This window comes from Calonectris borealis, chromosome 10, assembly GCF_964195595.1.
Source record: "Calonectris borealis chromosome 10, bCalBor7.hap1.2, whole genome shotgun sequence".
In the NCBI taxonomy this organism is placed as follows: domain Eukaryota; kingdom Metazoa; phylum Chordata; class Aves; order Procellariiformes; family Procellariidae; genus Calonectris; species Calonectris borealis.
In genome coordinates, this window is record NC_134321.1 from 14,481,245 (window position 1) to 14,500,521 (window position 19,277).

General features: G+C 35.5%; 1 protein-coding gene across 7 annotated transcripts in view; it reads left to right on the plus strand.

The window, feature by feature from the left end:
* DENND6A (DENN domain containing 6A) overlaps positions 1 to 19,277 on the plus strand; it is a 37,336-nt gene that overhangs the window by 11,959 nt on the left and 6,100 nt on the right. For 6 of the 7 annotated variants that reach the window (XM_075159028.1, XM_075159026.1, XM_075159029.1 and 3 more), the window contains 12 exons: positions 3,336 to 3,448; positions 4,451 to 4,531; positions 4,889 to 4,994; positions 6,166 to 6,245; positions 7,754 to 7,816; positions 8,494 to 8,549; positions 8,894 to 9,016; positions 9,190 to 9,285; positions 12,558 to 12,652; positions 14,468 to 14,533; positions 14,629 to 14,693; positions 15,336 to 15,425. In XM_075159028.1, the coding sequence (XP_075015129.1) occupies positions 3,336 to 3,448; positions 4,451 to 4,531; positions 4,889 to 4,994; positions 6,166 to 6,245; positions 7,754 to 7,816; positions 8,494 to 8,549; positions 8,894 to 9,016; positions 9,190 to 9,285; positions 12,558 to 12,652; positions 14,468 to 14,533; positions 14,629 to 14,693; positions 15,336 to 15,425 (1,034 nt within the window). The remainder of the gene's footprint in view (positions 1 to 3,335; positions 3,449 to 4,450; positions 4,532 to 4,888; positions 4,995 to 6,165; positions 6,246 to 7,753; positions 7,817 to 8,493; positions 8,550 to 8,893; positions 9,017 to 9,189; positions 9,286 to 12,557; positions 12,653 to 14,467; positions 14,534 to 14,628; positions 14,694 to 15,335; positions 15,426 to 19,277) is intronic. The other variant, XM_075159025.1, reaches the window with a different exon arrangement.

Here is a 19,277-nt window from a genome sequence, read left to right on the forward strand (position 1 = left end):
GTGTTGCAGTAAGGTCAGAGAACTCTTTTTTTATTTTATGTAAATGAAATATCAGGAATGTTAATGTATAAGACCTTCCAGATGACACACATGCAGATGTTTCAGAATACTTTGCAAATAAAGAGTGAACATATTAATCTCTCTTTTAAACAAAATAATAATAATTGTCATTGTAGAGAGAAGTGTAGGCACAGAATTTGAATGGTTTAATAAAGCAAGTGGAAGGGATATGGAACCATCTTCTCATAAAAGAGTAAATGTGTATTTTCTAAATTCATAACAGTGAAACTGACTTTTAAATTCAAAAGCATTTAGAAAGAACAGCTGTGAAGGGAGAACCTAGGCTATTTTATGTCTGCTCTATTCTTGATGCTTCGGTTGCTGTGTGTGGTCCTGCTTGCTAAATTCTTCTTTAATCTAAACTTCTACTGTTCTCCTGCCAAAGAGAAATTGGATGCATGTGGCTGATGACTTGGACCACCTGCAAAAAGATATGGCAGAAGTACAGACACTTCCTTTCACATTTATTTCTTTACAAAAGTCAAAACCTGTAGTAACAGACTTGTCCCTATAACTGCTCTTACTCTGTGCTTGTGGTTGCTCTGCATCATAACTGTGATATGGGGTGATGCAGATGTGTGCTTTTAGTATGTGTGTGAGCTCTGTCTTAAGTAATTTTACAAAAAATCTTGGCTAATTTTTCCCCTTTGTCTTAATGCCATTAAAATTAAGATATTTTCTCTGTTCTTGATATCCTATAAATAGAGGAAGAGCTTCTTTCTATTACTGAAAGAGAAGATGAGTTAACTGTATCTTCTTATTACTCTTGTTAATGTTTATAAATCTGTCCAACCTTCAAAAGGTGTATTGAAGGTACAAAATAATGCATTAGGAACAAAGGCTGGGGTTGTTTTTTTTTTTAATTTTGTTGTTTTTTTCAAATAAGAGTGGTAGTAAAGTTATTTTAGGCAAAATAGGTATATGTAAGGAGGGTTTACTTTCAGCAGAAAAAAAACCCCACCTTTTTGCTTTTTATGTTGCTATTAAGAACCTGTAGGTTCTTGATTGTTCTTGGTAGGCTGAAGTTTCAAATGATGTAGAGGGATTACGTATGTAAAACTTGCGTTATAGAAATTAGCTGGGAGTGTATGCTATCTGTTACGATTTATTTTTTCATCGTAGGCCGTAATATAAAAAGAAAAGCTTTGTGTAATATAGCAGTGAAGGAGGTTAGTAGCTTGCAGCTAAATTTGACATCAGTCTTTCCTAGGTTTTCATGGCTCAAAAGATTAATTAAACTTTTTTTTTCCTTTTACAAGTATGAATAGATATCATTGTAGGACTTGTAGTGGCTATGAATTCAGGGGGAAAAATTGATTTAATCAGGTACTAAATCACGACACTTTTTGTGTTTTTAAGCTAAGTTTCTTAGTACAGTTATCTTTAAAATAATGCTTTTACCTTTTCTGCATGTATAGTTGAATAAAGAATAGACAATTGCCAATCTTTTCAAAATTCTACATACCGGAATAGCTTGTTACATAAGAAGCCATAATATTCTGAATGATATTTCAACATATTAATGATTAAGGATAATTTACTTTTAGCTCTTCTGTGTATAGCTTTTTATAATAGCTTTGGTTGAAAGGAACTAGCTATGAAAACTTTAGTTTAAATATTTAAGCACTAAATATTTAGTGCTTTGTTATTGGCATGTGCTGTGTTTTTTCTTGTTACGATTGGATCCATAAAGCACTTGCTTTAGTTACCTGTTTGAATTGGATGGTTATTGCATCATACAATGTGTTGTTACTTTTGGTTTTGTCTTGGTGCATTGTGGGTTTCCTGCTGCAACTTCAGGGGGTTCTAAGTCTGACCTGAACGCTCTGAACATGCCAGTATTAATCTACACTGCCAGTTGCACAGCCAGTGAATTTGACTGAGGGTTTGGGCTGTCTGTGGTTGCTGTAGCAGTATATATGTGGCTGAAAGAGAAGAAGATGAAATTGAGCTTTTAAGTCTGAAGAATAGTTATCTGGAGAATGGAGCTCTGCCTTACTGTTTAGTCAATTAGCGCTGGCTGATGTAAGATAGGACAGCTGTGAAGAGTTCAGATGATCAGTAGTGACTTCATGGTTTTTTTTCCTGGAGGTCTTTGCAAATTACATCCAAAAGCTGTAACAGTAAAGCACTAATGAAGAAGTTAGATTCAATATGGAGAAGCAAGTGTCCTTTGCTAGCTGGAAACTTACTGCTATAATAGTAGCTGTAAGTTTAATAGTAGATTGGTTTTTATAGTCACTTATATGAATGTTTACATTGTTATGGTGAAGATAGTCTGCTTAACACAGGTTGGCAATGCTCGTGAGGTTGTCTTTCAGTTGATTGTGTTCGTGTTAATAACACCGCATTCCAAAGGGACTTTTTTTTTTACAGATTTGCTAGAATGAGTAATGTACCTGCATGTTCTTAATATTCTAGCAGTCCCCCTTATCACCATTCCCATGAACAGCATATGCTGTTCAGCTTATATAGCTTCTACTTGAACTAAAGGTTTTTTGGAGCATCTTCTCTTTTAACAGCAGACAACGTTTGTAATGGCGAGAACACAGCCATGAGAGTATCAGTGATACAAGTTCTGATACTTCAGTTCTCATGTTCCACCTGGAGAAAGTTTCTTTGATGTCTGATACAAATTTATCCCAAATTTATTTTCAGACTGCAAATAGTCAATACACTTAGTTACATTTTTCTTTCAGAAAGTAATTTTGATAGAAATGAAGGGAAACTTCACTCCTTGGGAGTATTACTGGGAAGTAATGCTCAGTTTCACTCAGTTTTCTGCAGTTAGTTTTGCAGCTTTCAAGAATACTGAGTCCTAGGCCTGCACATGGAGTTATAAGAGATCAGCATAATACAGTCTTACAGTGTGAGTCATGTATGAACTGTTTGGTGTCAAAAAAAGGTTAAGTGGAGTCATTCAACGAAGAAATAACGTGTGGTTAAGATAATCAGAACTATACAGGCAAACCAATAAAATGTGTAATAACAGTAGGAGAACAGCCATTAGTAGAGCTATTTAAGGACTTAACAGTCTAGTAAACTCACCGTGAAGCAGAGTGACTTTTTTTTTTTGTGTTGAAGGAAGGCTATTTATTGTTGCCAAAGATGCCAAATTGTTCACTTATAAAAATATAAATATATAAATGGGCACAATAGCAGTGCAAGATAAATGAACCAAAACTATTTCTTCGGCTGTAGACAAGCCCTCATGTTAGACAAGGCTCAAACTCAGAATACTGTCTATTTGTTGTTTATCTTTTCCCCCTATGTAGGTTGTCTTGGGGACACACAGTTTTGTTTTAGATTTCGACGGTCTCCTGGAAGGAAAGTCTCATTGTGTTGTTTTCTGGACCAATTGGACAGAGATCTACCAGTTTACTTAAAGGTTGGAAATAAGAAAAAATGAAGTTCATTTCTTCTGGGTAGTGTTAATTTATGGGTCTTCATGCTTAAATTTAATGCTTGAAAAACAAAATCTCAGAACTGGATGTCCTGAAAGACAAAGCTCAGCAAATGTTTTTTGTAGCATGTCATTATCATAATAATTAACTACTGATTAGTTCCATTAACTATTCTTTAAGTTTTCCTATTATGGGTTTTGGACTGCAAGGAATTAAATTGAAGAGCAGACCTATTTTGTTATTGACTAGAAACCCATAGATCAAATTGTAAAAACGATTACCTTATTGGAAATCTCAAGTGCTTTATAACTTGGGGGGGGGGGGGGAAGTTTAGATGTCTCTCTCTGTTTCCACCCTTCATTTTTTGAAGATGGAGCAGTTATTTAAAAGAGGTAGAGACCAAAAAGTTGTTCTCAGCATGTCCTTATAGAATATTGAGGCCTTTAACTATGCTAGTGGGAGTCTGATTCTCAAACTCAATTTAGATCTGTTTATGTGGCAAATACTTGAATTCCTGTTCGTAGGAAGGATGAAGCTGATGTTTTATCTTTGAAATGTGGGAGTGTGCTTCCTTAATATTCCAAGAATCTTTTATAAAACTAATACATTGAAAGACTAGTTTTTATCTTTCCAAGTCAGGGCTTTAAGGTTTTTAACTGCTAAAATCTTTTTAGTGCTACTTTGCAAAATTATGAGTGTTGATTTATTCCTCAGGAAATTAATTCTATTTTTGCTTTCATGGTGTGTCAGGAGAATGTAGATATAAAAATAGTAAAGCCAGAAAGCACAGCTGTTTCCAGACGCTGGTGTTTTCTCTTTGAAGTACTTACTAAATAAAATAATGCCAATAAACAGAGTAATCCTTCTAGTTTATTGTATTTAATCGACTTTGGAGCTTGAAGGGAAGTAAGCTTTCAAAATGCATATTGAATGCTTCAGAAAGAAGGACAGTATCAGGTTGTTGTATTGAATTCTTTCTTTTGCAGAAAGATCCAGCGTATTACTACGGCTATGTATACTTCAGACAAGTTCGAGACAAATCATTAAAAAGAGGCTATTTCCAGAAGGTAATTTCAGTTCTTTTAGGAAAATATTAATTTGGAAATTAATTATTTTTCAGTGACCTTAGAGGAGCAGGAGGAGTATCTTACTCTCTTAACTAAACTCGTTGATTTATAGTAAATTGGTCTAATTTTACATCAGCTATGCTATGTTCCAGCTGCACTGTCAGAACAGAATTTTTTTTTGTGTTTAAAAACAGAAAGTGGGAACTTTTGTGAGTTGTTTGGTTACAGTTGCCTGGCTTGCATGTGTGAGAAAAATCACACTTGACGTTCTCTGAGGATAACCAGTAGAACTGCAATAGAACTGAGGGAAAGAATTAACTTAAAATTATATTTTTGTTTTGTTACTCTTTATTCCAGTCGCTGGTCCTCATCAGCAAACTACCTTATGTCCATCTCTTTCGCACCATGCTTAAGCAAATAGCACCAGAATATTTTGAAAAAAGTGAAGCTTTCCTGGAAGCAGGTAGTGGTACTATTATGTTGTTCTGGAAGAGCTCCTACGTTATTACTCCAAAAAAAGTATGTGATATTAAACACCACTGTCACGTTCTAGTTTTCATTTCTGTCTTCTTGCAGGGTAGAGGGTTGAAACTTTAGCAAACTGGCTTGATTTCTAGATCATTGAACAGAGCTAATCTAATTTTCGATCCTTCATGGGAGACTTGAAGCTCCCCCCTAAAAAACATCTAGGGTTTTGTTGTATGTTTCAGGACCAGCTGTTGAGCATAAGTAGCTGATGGCAATCCTTAGTTTGCACTCTTCACAAACTGAGTCCTTTTGGGCATTCTGACAACTTTTGTTAAGCAACTGTACAAATATCATCTTGCGTGGGGGTTTTTTGTGTGGTTGGTTTTGGGTTTTTTTTTTGTGGGTTTTTGGTGGTTTTTTTTTTTTTTGGCCAAAGAGAAAAAGCAACAGAGCAGCACTGATAACAGGTTGTTACTGTAGAACTTTAAGAGCCAGAGTGGGCCAAATGGGAAAGTTATTTGCTCTTTGCCTAGAAGTGCTGTGTTCTTTGTACTGTGTCTGCCCTATACAACATTCGTGGTTTTGTGCTTTCACCGAGCAGCAATTTGTGGAAACTTTTCTTAATGAAGGAATTGTTTTTAATCACCTGTAGATAAATAGGGTTTTTTGACAGGTTGTATTATGAACAAAATAAGCTCTGCAGAAACTACTAGAATTAGTAATGATATTCATAATTGTTTACAACAAAATGCTGAAAAACTTCCTAGCCAAGCTAGAAAGCTAGCTTTTTCCCTAACTACTTGTGTTCTACAGTAGCTAATGTACATAAATGATGTACATAATGTACATCAAAGTTTCTTAATATGTACTTTCATGGTTTCTCATATAACATTTCTTCAAATAATTGCGAGTCTAGTTGCTACAAAAATGGAAGACAAGAGGATACTATTTTCTTGAAATGAAAAACTTCATAATTCTAACGAAATAATACATTAAGAATGTCAAAAAGGCTGTAAAACTTCTTTAGAGTGATCAAGAGATAAGTAGAACTGTCGTGGGCTATCAGCACTAATTTAAAATTGCAGTGTGCATAAAGGTGACTACAATATCATGGGTTACAGCATATATAAACTAGTTATAAATTATACTTTTTTTTTTTCCTTAAGTTTGTAGCGATGTTGATCGTTGGCCACCACCAATTCCAGGGAAAATACTGCATTTGCCTATTATGGGTATTATAATGAAGGTAAATACTCCTGCGCTTATTTTTCTCTGAGGGTGTTTTCCCCTCCACTTACTGTATAGATACTCAGTGTATTCTGCCTTGTTTTCAGTGTCCTGTACTTCAGAACAGGAATAGATGTATACTCCATTCAGAGTGATGGTCTGGGAGATCTTGATTAGGTTCCTTGGTTGGGGGGAGGAGGGAAGGATCTTTTATGGTGCATAGGTTAACATGTAATTTTTTAGATATTAAAAAGTGATGCTTCAATACAACTACTAATTGCAGTGTCTATATTATCCTTCTGGAATATGCATTCTAGGAAATTTTAATACTAATTATATTTGTCAAATCAAACATTAAGTAACACTTAATTACTGAGAATTAAGTTCCAGTCAAGCAAATTAAATATATTGATGAAAATCATTCTTGTGTCTGAAGTTTGACAAGTAAAAATCTTTTTTGGCCCACACACCAGAAATTAATTTCTTGGTGTGTTGATAATTTCGATGAAAGTGAAATATGTCTGAAGAAAGCTATTAAAGAAGTTGTATCTAGTGCATGGGGAGGAACTGTAGAGGTTAAATGATGGCTAAGAACTGGGCCTCTGGGAGCCATGGTATCTTCAAATGAAATGCAATTAAATGGATGCAATGGATCCCGAGGTTACAGTTGGAAGTACATTCTTAGGAGATACTCTCAAGTTTATGGCTATATGCACGTACATCACCAGGGAGAAGAAGTTTCTGAAGCTTCTGAAGCGCAAATTTAATAAAGCAGTGTTCTGGATGCTGGATGATAATGATGAGTGTCAGATATGCCTTGTTTGAGTATTGCCTGCATTTATCTCATCAGTAATTCTTATCCACGAGAGTTGAAATTGCATTCCTAAACTGAGTAAAGCCATAATTACTGTCTTCAGTGATATTGTCCCTGTTTTTTTACACTGTTTGGGCAGTCAGTTTTAGTTGTTGTGTATAAATTACATCCATTTGTGCACATCAGCTTCCAGTATGATTAAATTTGCAGTACTCAAGACTTACAGATGCAGACTGTGAGGTCAGAAAAATGTATTTATGTTGTTCAGTCTATTTAGATTCTGCCTCATACTGATCAGGATGTCTGATGTTTTAGGAGAAGATTTTTTCTAAAAGTAATTCTGTACCACCGTAAAACCCCATAATGTTATTTCAGATCGTTCTCTCCAACATTAAAAAGTTTTTTTTTTTTGAAATTATTCTAATAGTTGTGACTAATGTTATCAATAGTCTTTTTTAACTGAAGTATAATTTTTGTATTCTAATATTCAATTTGCAGTGTAGTACTACATAGTATTGCATATTGATTCCTGTAGCAATGATCTGTAGTCTTCAGCTATGTATTCATTGTTATGTGGATGTTCTGTAGAGTAAATTAAGCATCATACTGTAGTATATCCTCTTTAAATGTTATATCTTGTCTGTAAGTCAGCATTTTAATTCTCTGCTGAATTCAATACAAGATAAAAAAAATTCTTTCTTTTTCTTTCAAAGTTGCGGATTCCAACATACCGTGACAAGCCTGGAACAATGCCAATAGTACAGAATATGCACCAGGTAGAGATTAGATACTTCTATTGTATATAACCCCTAGACAAAGCTAAATATCTGCCTTCATTCTTTTACTTTAAACTTGTTCATAAAAGATTGGTAGCAAATCCTCATATACTTTGATGATAATGAAATCCACAGTCTTTGAAACTTTGAGTGGAGGAGTCTGGAGTTGGATTCTTTGTAGAAAAGATACTCTAACCCAGTTACCCCAAGTGCTTTAGAAGAGGGGTATCCAGCTCCTGCAAGAGGATAGTTGGCTGACAAAATTACTGAACTTGAACATCCTTTTAATGGGTAAAACTGTACTAAACTATTTTTTTTTCGGGATGAAAACCGAATTAAAAACCTTTAGCCATGGAAGATGGATATAAAACAAATCTGTCTGTGCCTTCATGTGCTGCGTGACTGTTTTGTAAAAAAGCTTCAGTATTTTATATCTTTTTCTGGACTGAAAGCCGCATGCCTATAAGCAGTGTGTGTGTTGAGGGAAATCTTGCTTTTAGCACACAAAACTAGTTACTTGTGGAGGTAATGTAGTACATGCTGCAGTAGTACAGTAGTGGTAAATAATTAGGGTATATATATACCATCTACTGTCTGTAAGCATTTAAGGGAAACTATTTCATTTAATACCTAGGTATTCTGATGACTAAAAAAACAAGCATTGCGATGTCTTTTAGGCAGATGCTCAGATCTCCATGGCTTTACCGACTGTTCATGAAGTAGATCTTTTCAGGTAGGAGTTTGGACTGATTTATTCCTAGTTGTGAATTCCCACAAGTCAAAGATTTATGATGGTTCCGTAACACATATCACATAGCTTGCAAGCTAACATTTATGAGTATTGTTTTTAATATTCTTTTTCTGTAAAGCTGGATAAAAAAACAATTCGGACAACTTGCAGGCTGAAACTGCAATAAATAAGCAAGTTCATAAAATGTTCCATTTTACAAGAGTATTTTATATTTTTCAAATGACTATTAAATACTACTGCAAACTTCTTTTTTACCCAGTTCTTAATCAAATACATATTTCTTCTGGTAATGTTAAGTGTATTAAAATACCTCAATCTGTGTTTAGGTGTTTCTGTCCAGTGTTCTTTCACATTCAGATGCTTTGGGAACTAGTACTGCTAGGAGAACCACTTGTCGTGATGGCACCGTCACCATCAGAATCTTCAGAAACCGTGTTGGCACTTGTTAGGTAAATGTAGTGGAGCTTCCTAATGACCAAGTGAGTCATTGTAGATGGCAGCTGAGTGCAACCTCATTTGATCTGAATATAAAAAAGCATTACAAATTGTAGATTTCCTTGTTTTTTTCATGAAATTTTGCACTGTTTACCTACAACAAGCTTATCCTCTTTCTACCTTGCAGTTGTATTTCACCGTTAAAGTACTACAGTGATTTCAGGCCATACTTTACCATACACGACAGTGAATTCAAAGAATATACAACTCGCACGCAAGCCCCGTAAGTAAATCAAACTTTGTTGTGAAGGTGTTGCTCAAAGCCACTCGTAAACATAAATTTGTTTTAAGATACTGCTTAACTATTCTGAATTTCTGTCATTAGAAAATACATTTAGTCTCCTTATTTATAAGATTTATCTTGCAGAGTGCAGTAATTAGCTGCTTTAAGTTTTCAGTTAGATAGGATAAAGAAGTTATGAAACAATGTCATAATTAAACTACATTTGAGCTTCATAGGATACTTGTGTACAGAATAAGTAAAACTGCAAATATGAAAGCAAGAAAAGTTTTGCTCTTCCGTAAGGGTTTATCTATGCAACACCAGCTCCATAGTAGCTCCTTAGGAAATTGTTCTGTAATTGTTTAAGCAATTACTAAACAAAGTGACTTCTAGAATTCAACATCCATACAGCTGTTTTGTAAAGTTAACCCAGTCAGTGTCCTAGTTGACACAATAATTTAAAAAGTAATTATCTCTTCACTAAATTTGTTAGAAAAATATCGTAAATAATTCAGAAATTAAGATTTTTTTTTTTAAGAGTGTGAGTCTACAAAACCAATTCTGTTTGAAACTGCTTTAAGAACACATTTTTCCCCTTCATTTTGTTTTTAATTCTACTCTTATTTTGAGAGCATACACTTCCAAATTTCTTATTATATGTTATTTAAATGCAGTTTGATTTGGGAATGGAGTGCATGTGTTAGATTCATTGATCTCTTTATAAACAAATTTTTTCTAATGTCTGAACAGGCAGTGGTTGTTGGGTTTTTTGTTTGTTTCGTTGGTTTTTTACTGTATTTTTCCTCTCAACGAAAGTATTGCCAGAGATACAGCAGTGGAAAAACATACAAACATAGGCATTATGTTTCAGATTGTATTCCATGGGAATGGTTATGCAGTATGTAATTTAATTTCTAAAAATAATTCCATGAAGAACTTGGTTAAACTTTAGTAACCCATGTTTAAAAATTGCATCTGCTGCTCTGTAGCAAAATAGGAAGGTTGTTCAGTACGTACATTAGTATTTGAAATAGAGCTGGAGTTGCTCTGGCTTTCTTACGGAAAACAAAAAATTTGAAAGATTGGAAATAAGCTTTTAAAGCAGTGGCTGTAAGAAGGGGAAGAATCCAGATGATGCAGATTCTGTGTATTATTACCTTTAGTGAGAGGGGAGCAAGGGGTATTTTTCATCTTGATGTTTTGATTTATCATCCCTTTTGAGAAATTACTTCAGTGGTTTAAAATCAGAATTGGTTCTGATAAACATGATAGATTAAGGCTCCTAAAAGTGACCAAGTAGCTTACCAAGTCTTGCTATTATATCACCAGTAGCAGTGAAACAAGATTCCTCATGATTTGCTACCAGTTTACCTTGACCTGGAGAATTATTTTTTTTTGGTGTGTGTAAATGAAAGCCTCACTTGACTTTAACCCTCGGTCTTTAACTCTCCAGTTAGTAAAAGAATGTCAATTTGCGTACATTGGTCCAAAACAATTGTGTGTGAAACTTGCTTTTTGGTTCCCACTAAATAGGCATGAGAAGATTTAATAGTTGTGTTAAGTTAGGCTAGACTTGATCCATTCCTAGGGAGAAGGAGAGTGCCTGTTGTTTGGGTTCTTTTGAGACTCAGTTTGTTTCTTATGTTGATTCTTATGACATGACCATGAAAAGGACAGAAAGTAAAACATCATAAATTGATTTTTCACAGTACAACAAAGGAATTTTGTTGAGACCTTTGTATGGACACTGGTCTTCATCATTGTTTTGGAAGAAAGAGTGTAAATCATGTACGGTAACACTGCAAAATCATGAACAACATTTGCAAACCCCAATGAAGTTAAAGCAATAATGAAAATGAGTTTAACAGGATTATAGAAACAGCAAAAAATAATGAAGCTGAATTCAAATGAGTGGGGAAAAATACATAATATCTGGAATAACGTGTTTTCAGGTGAACCTACAGTAGTTTCTGGTGAACCTTGAACAGTAGTAGGACTTGGAAGAAGTGATTTTTCTGGTGAAGGTTGAGACAAGCAAGAAAAGACTTCTGAGAAACTGATACAATTTGGTGCTGCTCATTCTAAGATGGCAATGGAGAGATGAAAATTGCTGTTTCTATAGCGCAGACGTTATACTAAGCTACAGAGCTGTGTGATCAGATTTTTGTCCTATCTGTGAATTCCTGATGGGTTTTTATATATATAAGTATAGTTATAATATAAGGAGGGAGGAATGAAAGTCAGAAATGTTTGTAGGTTAACATAGAAATTGATGCCCAGTTGCCATTATGATATACCTGGAAGAATTAAATAAAAATTTACGGAAAGATTCCGTATTGTTTTTCTCCCCACCTTGCCTTGAGAAACAGGAAACTTAAGGACGGTGTACAGAAAGTGTTAAAATTTGGGATTTTTAAGATTTTGAAGAAATGATGATAACCTATTTTTAATATGGCAGTTCCAATGAGGCTTGCAGTTATTCTTAGCTAACGTTTGCCTGTAAAATGGGTGGCAGCCACTATACTGAAAAATATGTTGATATTTCATCATATTAGTGCTATAGATCCCAAATTGTGCAGCCGTATGCTGTAGCAGCAGCCCTATGCTCTTACTGCCTCTTGTTCTCTGAGTGCCCCTATGCATCCTTGAAGCCAGATGCTAAGCACAGATAGAAAAATCTGACAGGTTGTGAGCTTGGGCACAATGCTATTAATGTGCTTGTACTTCATCACTTGATAACTGCTTTTTAACAAAGAACGCTAAAGTGTTGGAAGAGAAGTAGGATATTAAGTGCCTTTCTTAATCATGTCATCTGAGCAGTAGCTCTACTGAGAAGTCTCATACAAACAGCAGTCACGTTGACATGCGCATTCAAGTACTGAGAGTTTGTTATAACAATCAAACCTTGAAAAGTAGCCATTTGTCTTTCAAATATGGGTCAGATTCCTGCTCATTTAAAAAAAAATCAGATAATAAATCAGATAATACCCTGTTCTCATCATTGCAAATGGGCAGAATTTAGCCAAGAGCCTAAGCAGAAGATGTCACTTTTATTCTCCACTACCGTTTGGACTTTAAGATACATCTGTCTTGCTGTTTTCTAAAACTTAAAAACTTTGATAAACGTACTGTGCTCTTAGATGCAACTTAAAATGTAACTCTTACGTACAAAAGAAAAATAATTTCAAGTTAAGAATTAAAGTTGACCTTTTGTATTCATTAAGACAGAAGCTCTTACTGTCATATTTTAAACTTTGTCATTATTTTTCTAGACCATCTGTCATTCTAGGAGTGACGAATCCTTTTTTTGCTAAAACACTTCAGCACTGGCCTCACATTATCCGAATTGGCGATATTAAACTTCCAGGTAAAGTACAAATATCTTCTGCAATCGTGTGCAAGAAGATCTAACTGCATGCTTATTTATTTACAAACATATGTAATTTAGTTCAATTAATTTAGTTTAATACTAACCAAATCCTCATGGATGTAAATCTGTCAAGTGAAATTAGGCTCTTGAGTACTCTATGTCTTGTATTGCCAAATCTAGTATATTAAATGCAAAAGGTGGTAATACTCATTAGTAATAATGTTTTACCTTTCACACAATCCTGTTTTTGTATCTCTACCAATAAGGTATTAAAATGAAAAACATCATTTATTATTGATGTTAATTTTAAGATGAGTAGGATGTAATAAATCAGCAAGTGCACAGAAAGTAAGACCCATATGAAAGCTAGGTTTGAATGTTACAATAATATAAAAAGTTGTTTCTTGACAGTATTTTGATTATATATTTCTTGTCTGGCAATATTCCAGTAATTATTAATTGTTCAAGCTGGATGACTTCCTTACATGATTGAGTAGAGTTTTAATGTAATCTTTGGATAACATGTCAATTGCTAGGCTGTAATAAAATACTGTAGTACTCTAATTGTTAAATGAAATTCCTGAATGTAGCTTTTTGCTTGACAGGTTCACTATTCTCTTCTGAAAGTGGGAATGCATAAATATCCAGTTAGGATAATACACCATGAAATTAATTTTTGTAGAATAAGTTACATTCAATTTCTGAATACACCAAATTAATTAAGGATTACATACTGTGTTCAATATAATTAGGGAAGGTTTTGCTTTACTTTAAAACATCAGGCCTGTCCATGCTTCAGAATACCTGTGGGGGTTTGGGGAGTGTGGGGAGGAGTTAGCTAGCTGCTGTGTAGTTAAGGTTTGGAAAATAGAATCTTAATTAAACTATTAAACCTCTGCAAAGCCATATACACAAGCTGCTTTCAAATTTGATATGCAGTTTCAAGTATGAAATTCTAAAGTTTTGGTGCAGCTATGTGAAATGCTTAGTCAAGAAGTTCTAGATATGTATCTGTCTGACCTGCTTTTAAAAAATTAAATTTTATTTCTTTAGGGACAAAGAGAGGACTTGTGATTTTTTTCTGTTGGTTGGTTGTTTTTTGGGGTTTTTTTTTCCCCTTTTCTCCCCACTCTGCAGTTTCAATAGCAATTTGTACTATTATCTTTTCTGAAGTCGAGCATCCAACTAAATCTAAAAGGAAGGTTCTGCTGAGGCTGCAAGACTGTTAAACAGGGTTTAGGGTCTTCTGGCTGGCGAAGGATATATTTGAAAAACAAAACAACTTAGTTTGGCCTATGGAAAAGGAGAACGAAATTAATTTCTTACAACACTTAATCCATGGCTACTGTTTTAATTTCCTGTATACAATTTTTATTTTGGGCAAGGTACTAAAGATTTGTTTTCTGAAAGCATTTACCCTAAGGGGAACAAAGGAAGATGGAATAAAATTTGAAATTAATGAAACAGTCATTCACTGCTATATAGTCAGTATTTTTCTTTGGCTGCTTTGATTCAGAAGTTCGTCCTTTTGTTTTTTTGGTTTGGTTTTGGTTTTTTTTTTTTTTTCCTTTTCAACAAGGAACCCTTATATAAAGTGAAAAGCCTGTATGCTGTTATTCATATGTTTAATGGATGCTTCTGGATATATACTTGGATGCTTGTTGGTGTTTCTGATGCTTCTTACAATATTAGATAGTCTTCTAAATGAAAGTATCCATTTCTAAAAATCAGTGCAATGTATAGCACATTAACTGTAGTATCTAGAAATAGAGATGGAGATTTCAAGTAACGTGGATTTAAATGTTGTGGCAGGTGAAGTTCCAAAGCAGGTGAAAGTGAAAAAACTGAAGAACCTAAAAACTTTGGACTCCAAACCTGGTAATAAGTTGCTTCAGAGTTAAATTACCAGTATTTTAATTTTAAAAAGCGTACCCCATTTTTCCTTTGGCTATATGCTGCTTTTTTTTCTTTAGGTGTTTATACCTCTTACAAGCCATACTTGAACAAAGATGAAGAAATCGTTAAACAGTTACAAAAGGTAATACTGCAGGTCTCTTGTTAATGACAGTTGTTTTGTGTACTGTTGTACGGTGTTTCCATGTAAGACTGAGCTCTGTCTACATAACTGAAATGAAACTGAATTCTGATTCCTTTGCCCCAATTCATAACGGAATAGATAGGTATACATCCTCATTGTAGAAGAAGGGCTCCTGCCTTGTTAACAGTTTCTATAACAACATGAATGGTAGAACTCAAGAAGTTAGCTTAATAATTTACAGAATTAAATCAGAAGTGATTGATCAGTTCGTCTGTTTTGGGTTTTCCACCCACTGCCACCCCCCTCTGGTCTCTTTGGTCTAGAAATCTCACATGAGGTGTGTAAGAATCAGAGCTTCCAGACTTTAACTGATTTGCACGTTTGTTTATACAGATTTTTTTTTCCTTGAATTTCTTTACATGAAAATAAAAAAATCAGTAGTTGAAGGGATGAATATCTGTGCAAAAGGACTTGACACTATTGCTTTCCTTTCATGGTTCAGGGTAGGGGGTGCTATGTATAAGCTTATGTATGGCAAATGAATACAGAAACACTGGAATAAATATTCTTTAAAAAAAACCACAACTACTTACATATTTTGGGGTAACAGACTTACTGTGATATTTTATTTCTTTTTTTAAGGGTGTACAACAGAAACGTCCTACAGAAGCACAGAGTGTGATTCTTCGGCGGTATTTTTTGGAATTGACGGAAAGTTTCATTATTCCATTAGTGAGTTCTTAGACTAATGGGTTTTTACATATGTAATTTTTTTTACATATGTAATTTACATTTTTGGTGTTAGGCTGACTGAATAAGTCGAGTAACTATGCAGGTAGCGTACCCCTGGGGTCCACCCTGGGTCCAGTACTGTTCAACGTCTTCATTAGTGATCTGGATGATGGGGCAGTGTGTACCCTCAGCGAGTTTGCTGATGGTACAAAACTGGGAGGAGTGGCCGATACATCAGAGGGTCATGCTGCTGTTTGGAGGGACCACAACAGGCTGGAGAAATGGGCTGGCAGGAACCTCATGCAGTTCAGCAAAGAGAAGTGTGAAGTGCTGCATCTGGGGAGGAATAAACCTATGCAGCTGTATATACTGGAGGCCGCCAGGCTGGAAGGCAGCTTTGCAGAAAAGGGTCTGGGGGTCCTAATGGACGTGAAGTTGAACGTCAGCCAGCAATATGCCCTTGAAGCAAAGAAGGCCAATGGTATCCTGGGCTGCATTAAGAGGGGTGTTGCTAGTAGGTTGAGGGAGGTGATCCTTCCCCTCTACTCAGTACTGGTGAGGCCGTACCTGGAGTATCATGTCTGGTTCTGGGCTCCCCAGTACCAGAGAGAGATGGAGCTACTAGAGAGAGTCCAGTGAAGGGCCACTAAAATGACTGAGGGGCTGGAGCATCTTTCATATGAGGAAAGGCTGAGAGAGCTGAGACTGTTTAGACTAGGGAAGAGAAGGTTCTGGAGGGGATCTCATCAATATATATAAATATCTGAAGGGAGGATGTAGAGAAGATGGATCCAGGCTGCTTTCAGTGGTGCCCAGTGACAGGACAAGAGGCAATGGGCACAAACTGAAACAGGAGGGTCTGTTGACCATCAGGAAACACTTTTTTACTCTGAGGGTGACCGAGCACTGGCATAGGTTAGGTTGCCCAGAGAGGCTGTGGAGTCTCCATCCTTGGAGATACTAAAAAACTGCCTGGGCATAGTCCTGGGCAGCCTGCAGGTATGCTTGAGCAGGGGGAAAAGAAGGGAGTTGGACCAGATGACCTCCAGATGTTCCTTCCAACCTCAACCATTTTGTGATTCTTTGAATAGTAGTTGAGCTACAGAAATGTACCATTAAGCTATGTCTTGACTTTTCTAAAATACTGTAGTCTTACATTTCTTTAATTACCATACTTAGCATAAAAATGGTGAAGGCTGTAGCTTAATGTCAAAAATGAAACGTTTATATACCTAGACAAAAGGTTCAGATCTCAAAAAGGAATGCTTCTTTGTATATGTTGCTAGACAGCATTTTCAGATGTTTGCTTGCGATGTTCTGTGTGGCATTTATGCAAAGCAAAACTGTGTGTGTGTATTTTAACATGGAGTAAGAAGGAAATTTTTTTAATCCTTCCTCAACACTTGGAACCCCCTGTCCACTGTTGAATTTTTTTTTTTCTTCATTTAAGTGTAAATGTTCCCCTGACCTTGAGAAATGTCAATATTGGAAAGGTAGAGTTGGAAAGTACTGTGTAATGAGAAGAGCTCTGTAAGTGTATACTCTTGTAGTGATTTGCTATGATAGCTGAGGGGATACTACAAGGTAATCTTTCTATTAATATATGAAAGATCAACCAATTCAACTGGTAAATTAGACTGGCTTAAATTTTTTCCCTTAAATATTTATTCTGTCTTCTAGTAGTAGTGCTTTTCCATGCAAGTCATTAAAGTTTAGAGAATTTTTCCCTTTTCCAGTCATATTTTTGCACTCGCTGCTGTTATGCTTGGCATGAGAAACTGTATTCAGCACGTCTCAGTTCCTTTCATCTGCCTTGTCCTGACAAAGCATTTCATTACTTGTCCTCTAGGCAATTAATCTACTTCTCTTATTTCTTCACACACTTAACTTATCTTTGCAACTCCATTTTTACCTGTGTTATATCTGACTTTCAAAGAACAATGTTTGTCTCCAAAGCTAGGCAGTTTGGGGTTTGTTTTGGTTTTCTTTTTTTGTTTGTTCATTTTGGAGTTTTTTTGCCATTGGATTACCTGCAGTAGACAAATTTCAGCAGTCAAACCTCCTTCAACAATTGTTTATGGCCTCAAGGCAGCTATCTCCTCAGATTACTGCAGCATTTGCAGGATTTTCAAATCTTGCACCTACGTCAAGCATAAACAAAAGATTCGAGAGGCTTTTGAGAAAAAGGCAATGTCTTTACCTAGATTCAGAGCATCTAGAACTGGCAAAAAAGATTATTATGAAACTCAGTTTTAACTCTGTCTCATTTCCTGTCAGGAAATGTTAATGGACAACATGATGTAGTAGGGGCTGCAGAATTCGCTTTCTCTTACCTGGTCTCAGTTTTCCTCATTATTACTGCTGTTTCAGAAAAAAAAAGGACAAATGAAATTTAGTATGGATGGCTATTTCAAACACTTAAATACCCTTGGGAAGAAACTGCATATACAGAGCTCTTCATTAGATCATAAAATCAAAGATGAATGTAAGTTAACTGGGACATCTGATCCAACCCCACTGCTCAGAACAAGGCCAACTTGAATATATGGCTAAATCAAACCTTGCTTTACGAGTATAGGCATAAACCCTTGGATAAATTCAACAAACTTACGTCCCCTGATTCTCAAGAAGGCTTTGATCATTATCCCCATGCTTTGTCTTCCTCAGAGGCAGTAAATACAGCTTCTAGATCATTGGTGATTGCAGTGATCACACACAGTAGTGCTCTTTCCACAAGCCTTGGGTTTTAGAGTATAAGACATTTTCATGATGACCTATCATTTCTCAGTCCTGCTTTGCTTGGCCGTAAACCTGATGCAGTTTTACATCCGGAGGGAAAATCCCAAAACAACATTGAAAGCTTTCAGAGTTTTGTGGTGGTTTTTTTAAATCAACCTCAGCAAAGAGTCTCCAGTTTTTGTTCTAAACTGTAGTAGAGATGAGTCCAGCAATCTGAAGGTTCACAGTGAGACTAATGGAATATAGTTCCTTCAACCATAATTTCTGTTCAGGAATCTTCCTTCTGATTTTGTTGTTTTATCTTTGCTACTAGTGATAAGCTGGTTTGTTTTTCGTCAGAGTCTCATGAGAACGGTTTTTAGAGAGCAAATCTCAAGACTTCTTGTTTTCCTCCCAGCAGTTTCTATACTGCTGTTCCTGTAAAAGAATGAGTCTCACAAGAGTTTGCTTTATTAGGTGATACTTTATTCTGGTTTTGGGTGCGATAAAACAGATTCTGAAGAAACTCTGCAAATTCAGGTGACTCTAGAAGATGCTGTTACAATTTTACAAAGGAGAGATTATCACTGAACGTTGAGATACTTCTACTTTATATCAGGGTGTCACACGGAGAATATTTTTTTCAGTGGATCAGAATATTCTATTGTATAGCATCATGCTTCTGGAAATGGAAGATATCTGGTATTTTGCTCTCTAAACATGGTACTTCATCTGTTCAAATCTCTAAGGCAAAGTTGGGGGGCAAATGTTGTCTCATTTCTAACCAGTCAGCAGAGTTTGTTGGAATGCTTTATGTTCATGGATTTTTTTTTTTTCTTCTGGACAGAGATCTCAATTTGCTGAAACAAATTTTAAAATAGGAATTTGTATCTAATGTAATAGTAAAAACTTACCTGTCCTGTAAATTGAAATCCTGTAGTGTTTGCAGAATCCTGACATACCTTTATGCTGACAAATGAATATTGTGTTTAGATTGCTGAATCCATGCAGATTTGTAGGCGTTGATTTGCACTGAAACTGAAACTTGTCATCTGTTTTCTAATTTGTGTATTAGGATAATGATAAATATGTTCTAATATGCTCTTAGCATTTGGAGGTATGAAGTCCGAGTAA